This window comes from Panthera uncia, chromosome B4 (genome assembly GCF_023721935.1).
Source record: "Panthera uncia isolate 11264 chromosome B4, Puncia_PCG_1.0, whole genome shotgun sequence".
Taxonomy (NCBI): Eukaryota; Metazoa; Chordata; class Mammalia; order Carnivora; family Felidae; genus Panthera; species Panthera uncia.
Window position 1 is genome coordinate 4,531,866 of NC_064809.1, and position 17,638 is coordinate 4,549,503.

The 17,638-nt window shown below is 46.4% G+C and overlaps 1 protein-coding gene across 1 annotated transcript; it reads right to left on the bottom strand.

Moving 5' to 3' along the window:
- Positions 1 to 13,087, bottom strand: TUBAL3 (tubulin alpha like 3). Its single transcript, XM_049624569.1, has 3 exons — positions 12,799 to 13,087; positions 4,996 to 5,144; positions 1 to 3,432 (listed from the first exon to the last, which is right to left on the bottom strand). Exons 1-3 carry the CDS (start codon positions 12,899 to 12,901, stop codon positions 2,488 to 2,490), a joined length of 1,197 nt encoding a protein of 398 aa, XP_049480526.1. The 5' UTR covers positions 12,902 to 13,087; the 3' UTR covers positions 1 to 2,487.
- Between the last annotated feature and the right edge of the window lie 4,551 nt (positions 13,088 to 17,638).

Genomic DNA, 17,638 nt, shown 5'->3' on the forward strand with positions numbered 1-17,638 from the left:
TACCTGGTAAATCTAATATCACGTATGGCATATGGAGGCATGTGGCATCACAAGTGAATCAAATCTTAGACTCACAAAATCTTGGGACTGGCAAGGACCTGGAGAAGTAACTGTATTCAAGGCAGGGATTTTAAGATGTGGGGAGGTAGACATTTCAAAATCACATAGTTGTAACAATGCCACGACTTACGCTGTACCATTTGGTGATAAACTTTGTTAAAAAAAAAAAAAAAACAACAGTCTAGAGACTAGTATTTGCATTTTGATGACTACGTCTTAGGAGACCTAATCCTAAAACTCACCGGTATGTGGACTATCCATTATATTTAGGTCATCAAATATCTTTATTTACTACTTAATAAGAGAGCATATTGGACACATAGGTTGGTCGAAAAATGGAGCCCTGTAAATTTGGATATTGGCAGAGGGATCCTTCAAGTATTGAAGGTTTTCTTTCACCCTTAAATACAGAGCCACACAACCCACTGTTGGTCTATGTTGGATTTGCTGAAAGTGACCACAGAGAGCACCGAATCACTCCTTTCTTTGTAGAAAAAAGTTTTCTTTTCTTTTTTCTTTTTTACTTTCCTCCAAGTATTTGATCACAGCAAGTCAGAGATATAGGAATGAGAATCGTATTCCTTTCCCTGTTACTATGCTGAAGTCTTGGCACATCTTAGGATTAACAGGCCTCGGGGTCCAAAGGGAACTCTGGTACGAAGTCGTTTTAGTATCAGTGGAGGCTCAGCCCTTGGCAGGGGGCCTCGGAAGTAGAGTCCGAAGCGGATCCAGCCAAATGCTCAGAGACTTGAGGACTGAGCAAGAACTCACCGATGGCTGGGCTGGGGAAAACCGTATCTTGACAGACAGGCATGTCTTAAGGTGTGGAGACATCATCTCCACCAAACTGTGCTCACTGGCCTCCGTGGTGGCAACGTGTGAGCGGAAAGCAGGCAAAACGGTCCATCGTGCGAATGGAGCTCCTGAAGGCCACATCCCAGGGCGGTGAGGTCAGTACCTAAAAGCATCTACCAGGACACCAGTAAAGGTGGAGGGGCCGTTCTGGGTCTTGGCATAGGCAAGGAGATGGTAATGCAGCAGTTTGGCAAACCTCTCAATAGGACACCCGACTTTACGCCTTCAGCCAAGGCTTTGGCATCTATTACCCTCAGAGTATCTGCCCGAACCAAAAGCCCTGACCACGCTGAGGCCAAGAGAGGACACAGGAGGACCAGGGCTGTAAGGTAAACACCACAGCTGATGGAGGCACCTGGAAACTACCATCAGCTCAAGAGCAAGACTTTGCAGTATCTAGTTCACCTTCCAACAATTAGGCAGACTAAATATCGTGAATTATAAAAAAAAAAAAGTGGCTGACGGTTTTACTGCATTTATAGCTATTTTTTCCATTTTGAGTTATAGCTGGTTTGAAAGTGGGATAATTTAGTACCAAAAATGAATTCCATTACGTGTTTTTTGTTTTTGTTTTTTTAACTTCCAACTCTTGGGTCATCATGCCCTCTCCAGTCCCCAGGGCTTCTCACCCAGCAAGTCCACAGCGAAGCTCAAGATTATGCATTTTTTCCCCCAAACCTCTCAACTGGGTCTGATGCAGGGCTCTGCCAGTCACACTTCGAGAACGTCTCTTCAAGGATGGGGAGCCGAGGGAGCTCACTTTCACCTTCTGACCCACAGGATCACAGATGCAAATGTTTGAAAGACCCGGGGTGCCTGGGTGGCTCAGCGGGCTAAGCCTTCGACTTCAGCTCAGGTCATGATCTCGTGGTTTACGGGTTCAAGCCCTGTGTCGGGCTCTGTGCTGACAGCTCAGACCTGGAGGTTGCTTCGGATTCTGTGTCTCCCCCCTCTCTCTGCCCTTCCCTCCTCACGCTCTGTCTCTCTCTCCTTCAAAAATAAATCAACGTTAAAAAAAAATGTTTGGAAGACCCAAGAATATTCTTGCTACTGGTTTCTTTGTATAAACAGCAAACTGAGACGTTAAGGCCCACATTTGGAAGAAAGAAAAGAATGATACTGAAAATATTCATTATTTAATCAACGTACAAAACATAGGCACGGGGGAAATAACAGTAATAATTAACATGTGCTGTTTTACACCTCAGGAAAGGGAAAGCAAGAGCACTGGCTTTAGGGGTTCATGGTCTTTCGTTGCAAAAGCCAAGAATAGAGCTAGGTTTCCATTATGAGAAAAAAAAAAAGAAGGAAAGAAACATAGATGTGATCCAGTAGCTAGAAGGACCCCAAACCTGAAAGGTTCAAGGGAGCCGTGCTCAACTCCACTACAGACAAGGAAATCTGAGCCATTGTTGGAACCGAGCCATCTCATCTAGTGTGGAACTCAGGGTCTTGCTTGATTCGGTTTCCAGTTTCTTCTAATGGGGACATCTACCCGCGAGGCGTAAATAGTGTCCTGAAAAGAAAGCACGGGCTTTGATGGAGTCTTCATCCTCACCGGCCACATTTGCCTCAGGGACTTTGCCCCACTTCTTCGTAATCCTTCTCCAGGGCTGCCAAGTCTTTCCTGGCCTCTAAGAACTCGCCTTCGTCCATGCCTTCTCCGACGTACCAGTGTAAAAACGCCCTCTTGGCGTACATGAGGTCGAACTTGCGGTCCAGGCGGGCCCAGGCCTCCACGACCGCCGTGGTGTTGCTCAACATGCACACAGCCCGCCGGGCCTCGGCCAGGTCCCCTCCTGGCGTCACCGTGGGTGGCCGGCTGTTGATGCCCACCTTGAAACCGGTTGGACACCAGTCTACGAACTGCACAGAGCTCCTCAGCTTCGTGGCTGCAATGGCTGCATTCACATCTTTAGGGACCACGTCCCCTCTGTAGAGGAGGCAGCAGGCCATGTACTTCCCCAGCCGAGGGTCGCACTTGATCAGCTGATTGGAGAAGTCAAAGCAAGCAGCGGTGATGTCGGACACGGAGAGCTCCTCGTGGTAGGCGCTGTCGGCAGAGACGATGGGGGCAAGGGCTGTCACGGGGAAATGTATTCTCGGATACGGTACGAGGTTGGTCTGGAATTCAGTCAGGTCCACATTCAAGGGCCCTTCAAACCGGAGGGAAGCAGTAATGGAAGAGACCGCCTGACCTATCAGCCTATTAATGTTGGCATAAGAGGGGCGTTCGGCACCGAGTTTGTGGTGGCAGATGTCATAGACGGCCTCGTTGTCCACCATGAAGGTGCAGTCCAAGTGCCCCAGGGTGGAGTGGGTGGTGAGGGTGCAGTTGTAAGGTTCTGCGACAGCAGTGGAGATCCTGGGGGCCGGATAGACCGAGAACTCCAGCTTTGTCTTCCTGCTATATTCTGCCGCGAGCCTCTCCATTAAGAGGGATGTAAATCCCGATCCAGTCCCTCCTCCAAAGCTCCGGAAAATCAAAAAGCCCTGAAGCCCACTGCACTGCTCCGCCTGGGGAAGTAAAGGAGACGTGAGAATGGGCCCAACGAAGCCAGAAGCAGTGAGAGGGGACACTACAAGCTCCCCCGAACAAACAAAACCTTCACAAAGGACTGGTCAACCGTGATCAACGCCACGGTAACACATGCGAGCGTGCGGAGTAGGGGAAGCGCTTTAGAATTTTACTGTAGGCAAACCCTGAACATCCACCTGTCGTTAGCTGCCCTCCACGGATTTATCTGCATGTGATCTAAAGCAAGGTCTTTATCAGTAACAAAGACAAGAAAATGACTGGCAAAATACTGAAGCAACAGATCCCTCCCCCTCCGCCAGTAGATGAAGTACTTATCACCTCTATACCCAGTCTACTCTGTGGGTGTAAAAGGCATCGCATTACTTAAGGATCATGTCAAACTCCGAAACAGGTCCTAGACAAAGGATTCTCCAGATCCCCGAAGAGCTGACTGTTCGTAAGTAGGGTAAATCATCTCCAGGTAGGATGTGCCTCTTGTTAACTTCACAAATAGTGGGATGCTACTGGAAAAGGACGAGTGTCCAGATGCTTTGGAAGTCTGTGATAACAAGATAAGCCACGAGTTGGGCAGAAGCAAGAGTGGAAGGGGGCTAATCCTTAAAAAGAAGGACCTCCTGCCATTTGTACAGCACGGATGGATGTTAAGGGCATTACGCTAAGTGAGGGAAGTCAGACATAGGAAGCCAGATACTGTATCATCCCATTTGTATGCATGGATCAAACTCATAAAAAGGGAAAGAACAGTGTCTGCCAGGGGCTGTGGGTGGGGGCAACCCGGAGTCAACGGTTGCAGGGCAGAAACTTTCAGTTAGAAAGTGAATGAGTTCTGGGGATCGAGCGGGCAGCATGGTGACTCTAGTCCACAATACTGTATTGTATGCTTGAAAGCTGCTAAGAAATGGGGGACCTGGGTGGCTCCGTCAGTTGAGCGACCGACTTCAGCTCAGGTCATGATCTCCCGCGGTCACGGGTTCAAGCCCCACGTTGGGCTCTGGAGCCTGCTTCAGATTCTGTGTCTCCCTCTCTCTCTGCCCCTCCCTCCCTCGCACTCTCTCTCTCTCTCTCAAAAATAAAGAAGCATTAAAAAAACTAAAATAAAAAAAGGAAGTTGCTAAGAGAGATCTTAAACGCTCTTACCACACGCACACACGTTAACCATATTCCCGCAATCGCTGTACAGGACAGGTGTATAAAATCATCACATGTACACCTTGAATTTACGCAATGTTGCGTGTCAGTTAGACCTCAATAAAGCAGTGGGGGAAAAATAAAACATTTCCCCATAAATCTAAAAAAAAACCCAAAACCCAAAAAAGAGTAGATGGGGCTGTATATAACAAGGGTAAAGGTCTCTTCGGCCCTTCCTACAGAACAAAGCGTAATCAGAACCAACATACGGTGGCTTCTCGACTTTGCGCATCCGCAGGAAGCTCCAAGGGGAGAGGCTGGGTGCCGTGATGCCTGTGCTAGAAAATGCCAGTCCCTTGGGAGGTGGGGCCCAGGCACCGGGGCACCTGTCTAGGGAGAGGGGAGCCACTTGCCAGCTTTCGGATCCTCTCCAGCACGAGGTCGATGATGCCCATGCCGACAGAGTAGCGGCCTCGGGCGTAGTTGTTTGCCGCGTCTTCCTTCCCGCTGACGAGCTGCTCCGGCGGGAAGAGCGAGCGCTGCTGGCCGGCTCGGATCCCATCTGCAGAGGGAGACGAGGTCAGCGCGCTCCCATCTGCAGGGGGAGAGGCGCTCAGCGCGCTCCCATCTGCAGGAGGAGACGAGGTGGGCACGCTCCCATCTGCAGAGGGGCACGAGGTCAGCGTGCTCCCAGGGGCAGGGGGAGACGAGGTCAGCACGCCCTGCTCCGAATTCTTGCACGGCCCAGGACCCCGACTGCTCCGTCCTCCCGTGTGGTGGACAAATGGCCTGAAACCACGGAATCACCCTTCCTTAGTCTAGGGACGGGTATCATTATTCTCAGATAAGCAGAGAGTATGTTTCCCTATCACACACCCTTCATCAGTTCCTTAGGGCTGCCGTGACAAATGACAACAAATTGGGTGGCTTCAGACGAGAGAAATCTGTTCTCTCACAGCTCAGGAAGTCGCACATCAGGGTGTTAGCAGTGCTGGTCCCTTCCGGAGGTGACAGGGAGAGGCTGTCCCATGCCACTCTTCTGGCTTCTGGTGACCTCTGCCAGTTTGGGGAGTTCCTCTGAGTGTACCTGCATGACCCCAGTGCCTGCCTCTGTCACACGTGCCATTCCCCCTGCCGTGTCCCCTCTTCTTCCCATAAGGACGCAGACCGTGGGATGTAGGGCCAACCCCCATCCAGTGTGACCCCATCTTAACTCAGTACAGCTGCAAAGACCTTATTTCCAAATGAAGTCACATTCTGAGGTTCTAGGTGGACACAGATATTTAAGAGACACTATTCACACCCATCACACACCCTGGGATCACGCTGGCATTTCAAGGCCAAGTACCTCTATCCACAAATGGCCAACTGCGTGCCAGCAAAGCAAGGAAAAGCGTACCAATCTAAATCATTAGTAGTATGCAAGGAAAGAGGCTTTAACAAGGAAGGTGTGGCCAACTCAAACACTCACACAACTCAAATGCAGTTAACATAAATGCCTAAAACAGGGAAACGGGTTACGATACTGGCAATCTTCAGTACAACCAAGCGCAACTCCTGCCTACTTTTGTTGCCTTTTAGAAACCTGGGCAGCATGAGGAAATACCAAGACACATGTGTCCCGGGTCCATGTCCCGCTCCCCAAATTTAGAACCATCTACATAGCGCGCTTCCTGAAGAATTATGTTGGAGGGCTAAGCAGGCTCTGAGGACGCTGCCCTGGTTACGGCGGGACACTGCACGGCAGCAAGGGCGTGTGTCCAAGAATCCGATTCCTGCATTCAGGTTCTCCTTCCCCATTCAGCTACGGGGCAGTCACTTACCATCCCTAAGCCTCCACTGTTGCATCTCACAAACACGGATAATAACAAGACCTGCCCCATTGAACTGTTACAAGGATTAAATGAGATCACAGGGCACAACGCATGGCCCACAGGAAACCATTATAAATAATAATGATACAGGGGCGCCTGGGCTCAGTCGGTTGAGCTCCCGACCTCGGCTCAGGTCATGATATTGCGGTTGACGGGTTCGAGCCTGGCATCGGGCTCTGCGCTGACAGCTGGAAGCCTGGAGCCTGCTTCCGATTCTGTGTCTTCCTCTCTCTCTGCCCCTGCCCCGCTCGTGCTCTGTCTTCTCTCTCTCTCTCTCAAAAATAAAAACATTGGGGCGCCTGGGTGGCTCAGTCGGTTGAGCGTCCGACTTCGGCTCAGGTCATGATCTCGCAGTCCGTGAGTTCGAGCCCCGCGTCGGGCTCTGTGCGGACAGCTCAGGGCCTGGAGCCTGTTTTGGATTCTGTGTCTCCCTCTCTCTCTGACCCTCCCCAATTCATGCTCTGTCTCTCTCTGTCTCAAAAATTGACAAAAAAATTGAAAAAAATTGAAAAAAAAATTATAAAAAAAAAAACATTAAAAATTTTTTTTTAAATGATGATACAATTAGCTCAGGATATGTATTTATGCAAATACCACATTGGTCCCGTCACCAGATACCTATAGTTCATTTCAGAAGATCACTGCCTAAGAGGAAATGAGCCAATGTCTAAGAACAAGATGGCTCTCTCAACTCACCTTGTTCCCCTGCACATCACCATGAATTTCTAAACCACAATTTTGTACACCCCCAAATAGTTAAATCTACCAAAATTTATTTAAATGAGTTTTAACATACGCACACCAAAAACAAACAAAAAACCCAAAGTTAAGGTTTTTAGAAGATACTTATAAACAAGATAGAAGTGGGCATATAATTCTGGGTGGACTCTGCTTTTCACCTAAAAGTCTAAGGCTGAATTACGCCTAAGAAGGGAATTTATGGCATTCCAGAAGCCCGGTTCTTCATGGTAGTGTCCAGTTGAGATTCTGAAGGTAGTTCCATAAATTCTTTCAGTAAAATCGACTTTTCCAGAGATCAGTGATTATAGCACTGCCATTCGTGAGCACACCCAAACTGTCTGCTCCCTTCCTGGCACCTTTTCCACTTTGCTCAGAGACACGAGTGATCTGGCCCAGCGTCTTTACCTAACCAGCACCCTCAGGAAGTGAAGTGGTTTTTAAAAAGGATGATTTGACATTCCTTGCTTCCTTACTTCCAAAGCTGTTCGGCCCCACTCCACATGAAATCCTTACAACTGTCTCCCCCAAAATCTTAAAGTTGCCAAAGCCTTTCTCCAACCACACCTCCTAGCCCACGACCCAGCCCGATGGTCTTTCTGTACCACTGCCCCCCTACCCGGCCCCAAGTTCCTGCCACACGGAACTCCTGTGACACGTGCAGGTTCCTCCAGGCCTCTGTGAATCTGCCAGTGCTGCTCCCTCGGGAGAAGACGTTGGATGGCTCTCTAGTTACTCGTCCCTTCCTCGGGGATACCTCTGCACCTTGCAGACATTTCTATTGTTACTAGGTGGCATCGTACAACACTGACATTTTTTAGATAAAAAATAATCAACCACTGGCAACTTTATATGGTTCAGCTTAACACAGGTGTTCGTGTTGCTACCACCATTTACATTGTCTTCTCCACTAGCTTATGCTGTTTCGTTGTTGTTGTTGTTGTTAAAAGAGAATGGCTCTTCAAAGCATAAGAGACTCTTAAAAACTGAGAACAAACTGAGGGTTGATGGGGGTGGGAGGGAGGGGAAGGTGGGTGATGGGCATTGAGGAGGGCACCTGCTGGGATGAGCACTGGGTGTTGTATGGAAACCAATGTGACAATAAACTTCATATATTGAAAAAAATAAAAATAAAAAAATAAAAAAAATTAAAAAAAAAAAAGAGAATGGCTCTTATTAGTATGCAAATCTGGGGTCAAACCCAGTTCTACCCTCAAAAGTTCAACGATCTAAGGCAAGTTCCAGAACCTGCCCAAGACTGGGTGGCTTCATCTATTAACTGAGGATAACAAGGTTTCCTGACAGAATACTAAAGGGATTATAGGAAAATATCCGTGCAGTTCCTCACTGATACATGGTACTGCTATGGACTGAATGTTCGTGTCTCCCCAAGATCTGTCTTGAATAGGTGTTGAAGCCCTAACCCCCGGTGTGATGGTGTGTGTGGGGAGGTCACCGGGCCATGGGGGTGGGGCCCTCGTGAATGGGGTTAGTGCCCTCGTCAGAGGACAGAGAGCGGATCTCTCTCTCTGCTATATGAGGACATGGCAAGAAGGTGGCCATCTGCAAAGCCAAAAGACAGCGCTCATCAGACACCGACCACGCTGCCACCCTGGTCTTGAACTTCTAGCCTCCACAACAGTGAGAAATAAATTTCCACCGTTTAACCCCTAGTCTACGATATCTTGTCACAACAGCCTGAACTCACTAGGACGGCAGCAGGGAAGGGATCAATATTCATTCATCTGTCTACTCCCATTACCTAGATGGATGAATGTTCATTGAATTTTGCTAAATTCCTTCTCACCACGACCTTGTGCTCCCGGTAGTTTCTTTTCCCACTCCTCCTCCCTTCATGTTACTTTCACGGGTCTGCTTACACAGCCTGGCCCTGCGACGGGTGATCAGAGCCAGAGGCTTGCCGCCCGCCCCAAATCCCTCCTCGCCTGGTCCCCACCTCACGGGCACCATGCACCCCAGCTTTGCTCTCGGCCCCTTCAGACTCACACTTGGCACACTCCTCACACGTCACTTGACCCTCTGTCCTCCTCTCCAAACGTGTCTTAAATCTCTACTCCTATCTCCAAGGTCTCACACACCATCACCCCATTATTCCAATCAGAACTCCTCAATGAGCACCTTCCTCCCCGTCACAAAATCCTTGGTCACTACCCCAGAGAAGAGAGGGAAGGAGGAGAAGAACGACCCACCCTCTCAGTCATGGGGCCCCTCACCCACTCTGAACCATCCCTCCCTCCCCTCTCTCCCTTGTTCTGCCTATGAATATCTTTAGTAGAATTCTACTCCACAAACACAACCTACACTTACCTTTCCTTTACTCAAAACCATTCAGGCTGGCTTTGGAGAACATCAGCCACTTTCACAGCTTTTTAGTACTAACTCTATCGGGTAACTTTTCACTGAACACCTCTGGTTCCCCATCTTCTAAGGGGAAGGGACCAACCTACAGACCCTTCAAATTCCTCATGCCCAAAACTAGGTCGCCTTCTGGAATTCCTACCTCATTTCTCAACCCCATTATTGAAACAGCGAAATCTGGGAGACACCCCTGAATTCTCTCAAGAACATCCATTGGCAAATGATCCATTCCTGTTTCTTTTTTTATTTTTTTTTAAAGTTTACTTACTTATTTTGAGAGAGAGAGAGAGAGAGAGAGACAGACAGACAGCGCACAAGCAGGGGAGAGGCAGAAAGAAAGAATCCCAAGCAGGCTCTGTGCTGTCAGCACAGAGTCTGACACGGGGCTTGAACCCACGAACATGAGATCATGACCTGAGCTGAAATTGAGAGAGTGAGATGCTTAACTGATTGAGTCACCCAGGCGCCTCAATCCTCTACTGTTTAGACCCCTCTCAAATTGGTATTCTCCATTCCAGTCCATCCAACACAAAAATCTTGTAACTTAATCTACTCTCTTTCTAGATCAGTACTTGGCACAGAGCAGGTGCTAAAGAAATATTGAATACAGGAATGAATACATCTCTGTGATTAATATTACTGAAGTATAGTTCTAAATCTGCCATTCCCTTGCTCTAAGTCTTTTTATTTCCCATCAGATTCATACCACACATATTATTCAAGGAAATTCCATAGTCTGCCTCCATGCCAGTTTAAGTCTTCTGTGACTCCACTGTATCAACATCCTCTCCGTTTTCAAGCAGAAACAATATTCACAGGTGTCTGAGTGTGTCTTTGCTCGTGTTTTCCATTCTCTTTCATCTGTGAACTGTTAAAAGTCCTCTTACCCCGTCTTCAAGATTCAGATGGACTATCACTTTGTCCATCAAGTCTTTTCTGATCTCTTCCAGAGAGGTAAGGCTCTCGCCCTCTCTTCCTTCAGCTCGCCCTCTCTTCAAGGCCTTCCTTGACATTCTTTTAGAAAAAGCACCTCCTACCACTTGGACAACATTCCCTACCCTTACGGCTCTGCCTTATTTTTCCCCATCCACCGATCACCATCAGGCACACTATTTGGTTTTTATAGAATTGCCCGCCACTAGAATATGGGCTCCATGAAGAGTACGACTACATACACCTCCAATGTCAAGGACAGTGCCTCACACGTATGAGGCTCTCTTAGTTGCTGAAGAGAACAAGGAAAATCAGCACCTTCTCCTCCAAGCCGGAGCATACGCCTCTTTGTTTGGGCCAGCTCCGGACCCTCTCTTTATGCTATATTCCAGAGGACTGGGGAATTTCTTCTGGTTTCTTCCTGCCTCCTAGCTCTTCCCTGACTTGCTCAGCTCCTGATCCCAGGTCTTAAACCTCCAACTGGCCCAGCGTCTTCGGATTGGCACAAGTTAAAATACCTGCTACAATATTCATAATTCTGAGATGTGGCCTCTCACGTTGCTTCTTTAGTTACATTTACCGCAGTCCTCTGGGGACATATTCCACTCTGTCCGGGTTTCGGGGATACCAGACTGCAACTGAAGCTCATGGCTGCAAAGTCCCACTTGTCAGAAACAAAAATTCAGATATTCTCTTCGGGCACTGATAACTCAGAGTCCAAATACAACATAACTGCCTCTCTTAGCCTCAGACTAGCTTCGCCTGTTCTTGAAGCCACCGCTATTTCCTATTTTTAATTCTTTCACGTCTAGCAAATACTGAATCTGTCTGCAGGCATCCTGGCTTCAGCGGTTCTCATGTTTCCCTCATAATAACCCTTTCCAGCTTCTGCTTCCCACGGGCACCAATCAACCTTCAGTGTGATACTTGATCTGACATCGTTCTGATCAGGAAATGAACTCTAATCCAGCACATACAGACTGCATTTTCCAAGGATGGCCACCAGAGTATTTCTCATCTCACGTGTGCTTCTCAGACCTCGTTCTTGGTGCATCAAGAGGTGAGGTCTTATATTCCCTTCCTCGGTGGATCTCTGTTTGTAATGGCCTTGACCCAGCGAACAACAGCAGGTCAACACCCTTCCAAGCCTAGAGTATTAAAATGCCATGGACTTCAGCCTTGTGCTCCTGGGATGCTTGCTCTTGGAACCCCGCTGCCGTGCTGTGAGGAAGTCTCGGCAGCCCGCGGGGAGGCCTGTGGCCCCCACAGCCCTGACCCAGCTCTTAGCCAACAAGCCAGCACCAACTTGCCAGCCATGAGGGTGAAACACTTCCAAAGTGGATCCTCCAGGGGTGCCTGGGTGGCTCGGTCGGTTGAGCGTCCGACTTCGGCTCAGGTCACGATCTCACGGTTCGTGAGTTCGAGCCCCACGTCGGGCTCTGTGCTGACAGCTCAGAGCCTGGAGCCTGCCTCGGATACTGTGTCTCCTTCTCTCTCTGACCCTCCCCCGCTCTCTCTCTCTCTCTCTCTCTCTCTCAAAAATAAATAAACATTAAAAAAAATAAAAAAAGAATTCTTCAAAGTGGATCTTCCAGCTCCAACTTGAGCCTCCTTAGGACACCCTATAGAGCAGAGAGGAGCACTGCCCTCTGAGTCCCGTCCAAACTGTAGAGTCATGGACAAAATAGTGATCATTATTGTTTCAAACCACTAATTTTGGAGGCAGTTTATTACACAGCAGTAAATAATTGATGCATAATACCAAACCCAAATCCACCCTCCTCTCCAGCCTTTCCAAGTCAGTAAGACCCCTTCCTCCCCCCAGCATTTCTGTAGACCCATTTCAAGTGCTTACTCAAGTCTTCCATTAATAATTATAACGTTGTATTCACTTCCCCCACAATTAGAAGATTTATTTGGCTCCTTGCCTCTTTGGGATCATGTTCGGGTCATGCCAAATTTCAGATTCTTTGTCAGAAGCTTCTAGCAACTGGCTTTCCAACCCAGGAAAAGATCTGATCTTCTGCTACAACAGATGTGTGTGGAGAAACTCACGAGGTTCGAATGTGTTTTATCACATAGGAAAGGAGAGCTAAGCTGGCACGCCCTCTGGGTATGTTTCATGCTGATCACCTTACGTGGTCATGAGTGACCTTCTAAATTTAAAAAGGGTCCCTATGATCCTGTTGAGATAGATCCAGTGTAATCTGACGATCCCAGGCACTTGTACTGGGTTTGTTTGCTGTGGTTGTGGACCTGGTTAAGCACACTAGAATGCCAGCCCCACGTTACCTATAACAGTTGGCTCCAGGTCCGTGAAGAGGGCTCTGGGCACGTGCTTCCCGGCTCGGGTCTCACTAAAGAAGGCACTGCAAGACGCGCCCATATGTTCCATTTTAGCATTCTCCACCTGATCCTTTTTACTGTCGAGAACAACGCCGTCTGGCTGGATTCCATGTTCCAGGCAGTAGAGTTCCCAGCAAGCATCCCCAATCTGGATGCCAGCTTGGCCAACGTGAATGGAAAGGCACTCCCTCTGAAATAAGCCATAGTAAGTTAGAACGAAGCGGGCCTTCTTAGGTAACACACGCTCTGTCCCTCAGTAATTCTGCTCACAATTGAGAGAAACCAACTAGCTGAAGCCAGCAACAGAAATGTATTATAAAGCTAATGAAAAGAGTCTCACAGAAAGCAAAAACCAGGCTGCAGGTAAGCTTTAGGAACAATTAACCCCTGGACTCCAATTTCACTAAAAGGTTTCTTTCAACAATGTAATTTAAGCGCCTATTGTGCAATGGGGCTAAGAATGAGGTAAGGCTATATACATGTTAAATACCATATATGTATAAAATCAAGCTGCCTCACCCAGAAAAATAGCTGCTAGTTACTGGAAAGGAATAAACCCCGCCCCCTCAAAAATCAATTTATAACCTTGACACGTATTAAGACCCAGTGCATTTTAAAGTGCTACCTTTTCATATCTTGAAATTTTATATTTACTATTCAGATGTGCTCTGAATAAGGAAGGATGTTCTAAGCATAAAAGTAGTGGAAAATTTACCAAGGAAACTTACATGTAAGGGATTTAACAACCCAGAAATGTTTAGACTCAATACTGTAATAAATAAACAAAAATGTTGATGTATGTAAAAAATAACTTACATACAGTCCTTCACATTAAGGGCTATAGATAAGGCAATTTTATATACATTAATTAAAAAAAAAAAAAAAACACTTGTGGGGTGCCTGGCTGGCTCAGTCAGTAGAGCACGTGACTCTCAATCTTGGGGTTGTGAGTTTGAGCCTCACGTGGAGGGTAGAGGTTACTTTAAAATAAAATCTTTTTTCCCTAGACTTCAAAAGTTTTTTATTTTATTTTATTTTATTTATTTTATTTTATTTCATTTCATTTTATTTTGTTTTATGTTATATATATTTTACCACAACAAAATTTTAAAAAACACCTCAAAACCCTAGCATAAGGTATACTCCATAAAAGTAATTTTTTTGTTTATACTTCTGGAAATTTCCCACATATACACATACGTACTTAAAAACACTCAGAAGCGTAACATACATGTTACTATACATCGGGTTTCTTTTTTACCTATTAATACATGTTGGAGAGCTAACCATTTGTTTGCATAAAATAGTTTATTTTTATTTGTATGTATTTAATTTTTTTTTCTTTAATTTGAGAGAGAGTATGCGCGTAAGTGGGGGAGAGGGTCAGAGGAGGAGAGAGAGAAAATCCCAAGCAGGCTCCACGACCAGCACACAGCCCAATGTAGGGCTCGATCTAATGACCCTGGAATCATGACCTGAGTCAAAATCACGAGTCAGATGCTCAACCAACTGAGCCACCCTGGTGCACCCATCCCCAAAATAAAATCTTAAAAAAAAAAAAAAACCCACTTATGATACCTAGTAGGTAAATAGGCAAATGACATACATAGGTGGATTATTAAGAAAAGAGTCTCAAATACAAAGATTTAGGCACACTGGCACTCACAGCATTATTTCAAAAGTGAAAATCAAGAACCAGTCTACATTCATGTATCGTTGGGCATTTTAGAAAGGGTTAAGTAACCCTTGAATATTTTTGACATGGGAAATGCTTATGATAAATTATCAAGTAAAAAAGTATGTAAGTTGTATAGTTGTATACAAAGTATGATATCAAATACATTAGAAAGTAAGCATAGAAAGATATTGTTTTAAGTTTTTAATTTATTTATTTTGAGAGACAGAGAGAGCGCAGGTGGGGGAGGGGCAGAGAGAGAGGAAGAATCCCAAGCAGGATCTGCACCGACAGCACACAGCCAGACACGGGGCTCGAGCCGACAAACAGTGAGATCATGACCTAAGCCAAAATCAAGAGTCGAACGCTTAACCGACTGAGCCACCCAGATGCCCCAAAAAGGATCTTTAAAAATGCAAAAAACATTAAATATTAACAGCAGTTGTGTATGGACAGTGATTATTTTTCTTGTGTAAAGTCTACTGTTTTCTACCACCCCCATTGGCTTCTACTCTCCCTCCTACTTTTAAATCACCATTCACATCTTGTTCTTAAAGGCCACCAACTAACTTTCTTGATAATTTACGCAGACACGAATATTTGCTCCTCTGAGAGAAGGAAAGAAAAAGTTACATCCTGAAAACCGCAAGGACAGCAGTTGGGGATTTGCACGTTGTTGGGTTTCGGTGGCTAGTGGGCATGGGACAGGTCTGAGACTCAACGACAAAAAGACCACTCAGTCCAGGGAGGGAGGGAGGGAGGGAGCTCTGGCTGATCACAGCCCTGCAGTCAGACTTGGACTCTGTTCCTGTTCCCGCTGCATAAAGCCCGTGTACTTTGCCTCCTTGATTCACAAGGTCTGACACAGCCCTCTCTGCTTTATGAGGGATTCAAGTTCACCGCTTGAATACCACCTCCCCCTCGTTCCTTCTCTGTGCAGCTACGGGTCTCTCGTGACAAAGGCTGTGAGCTCAATTTAGAAAGCACCTCACTAGGGGTGCCTGGGTGGCTCAGTCAGTGAAGTGTCTGACTTCGGCTCAGGTCACAATCTTATGGTTTGTGGGTTCAAGTCCCAGGTCAGGCTCTGTGCTGAAAGATCAGAGCCTGGAGCCTGCTCCAGATTCTGTGTCTCCCTCTCTCTCCCTCTGTCTGTCTCTCTCTCTCTGTCTGTCTCAAAAGTAAATAAACATTAAAAATAAATAAATAAAGCACCTGACTCAGTACCAACCACTATTCCCACCTCTGTATGGCATATAAAAATCAAACAACATGTTCCATCATAAACCAGCTTCTAAGACTCTTAAAGCACAGCCTCATCCCTCCCGTACCTGCTGGGCTTCCAACGATTTCTGCACATCAGCTACTGTAATCAGATCAAAGCTCCCTAAATTTAGGTAACAGTGTCTTCACAAGGTCTGTTACCCAAGTGATTCAGACATAGGCATGATAATGTCCTTTTGGGACTCACCAGGAATACTTGGCCCAAGAAGGACCAATCAAGACATAAGTGTGTCCCAAAGTACAGAAGGCTATCTATACCTTCTGCTTCTCTGAGCCTTTCCCTCCTTTCGGAGCATCTGCTAAATATTAGTCACACTATAAAATAAGACTGTAAACTGCCCACCAAATACCAATACTGGTAAGTCACCGCACATTCATAAATGCTGCTACCGTGGCTATTTGAATTACTAGGAAGGCACTATTTTCTAATTCACTTTTTATTTTAAGATAAAGACAAGTTGTAGATTCATACATGGTTGTAAGAAACCATAAAGATCTCATGTACCCCTTACCCATTTCCCCCAGCAGAAATACCTTGCAAGACTACATATATCGTACAATATCACACCCAGAATATTGAAACTGATTCAGTCAAGACACAGAACATTTCTGGGACCACAGGGAGCCCCCACGTAGGAAGGCATCATTTCTAAGAACAAAACAACTTAAACATCCTTCAAGTGTTGAAGAGAGAGTCCAAGAGGCTAAGAACATCGAAGATGAATAAGCAGTATGAAAGGCTGCTTCCATTTAAGAATTCAAAATTCTAACATACTAAAAATTACTGAGACTGGCACATAAGATACTAAAAGGCCAGTGGATCTTAAAAGATGCTCCCCAGGTAGGAATTATAAGTAACTATGTTCATTGTTGTCCCCCGAGAACTGAAATCAAGAGAGGACAAGGAGATAGATGTCCGTGTACTTTACCCGGCCACGCATTTATGAGCTTAGCAATGGTGACCTGGGTCTGAAGTCCCCAGAAACTCTACAAGCCTACCTAAAAGTGAAGCAATTTGATTTCTACAGAAAACCCAGCATGCCAGGTCTAAAACAAACATGGAACGAAAGGAAGGAGGGCTCCCTGCTTCCGCACTTCAATTAAGAGCAGTGAACAGGGGCACCTGGGTGGCTCAGTCCAACTTCAGCTCAGGTCATGATCTCACAGTTCATGGGTTCAAGCCCCATGTCAGGCTCTGTGCTGACAGCTCCAAGCCTGGAGCCTGCTTCAGATTCTGCCTCTCTCTCTCTCTTTCAAAATACAAATAAAATTAAAAAAAAAAAATTAAGGAAAAAAGGAGTGAACAACTGCAAATCAACCAAGCTTCTCCTAAAAGCTGCAAAACTACAGATGCATGGGATGAGAGCTTATCCAAATCTGCCTCAAACACAGTTATTGAAAGAAACAAATGGCCTCCTTAAAAATCTCTTCCTTTGTATTAAGACTTTATTAAGGATGGTTTGGTAGTGAAGTGGGCCAAATATGATGGGTAAAATTTGCTACCACACCGAAGCGACAGTGACAACAAGGTAGGGGACCATAGCCACTTACCATGCTGCTCTGGAGGTGCCCCACTGGCCCACGGTAATGACAGAGGCGCACACCCAGGCGGACTTTATCACAGGGCAGGAAATGACTCCACCTGGGGGCTGAGACACCTGCTTCTCTTAAAGGAGTCCAGCCTCCCCTCAGTCTTTCCATTCTCTTTTCTCAAAGGGTCTGTGTGGGACCTGAACACCCTGGGAGAGTCTGTGCACAACTACAGATGACTTAATTGGAGCTTACCCAAATTTGCTTCCAACTCAAGCTTACTTTTGTTCAAAATAACAA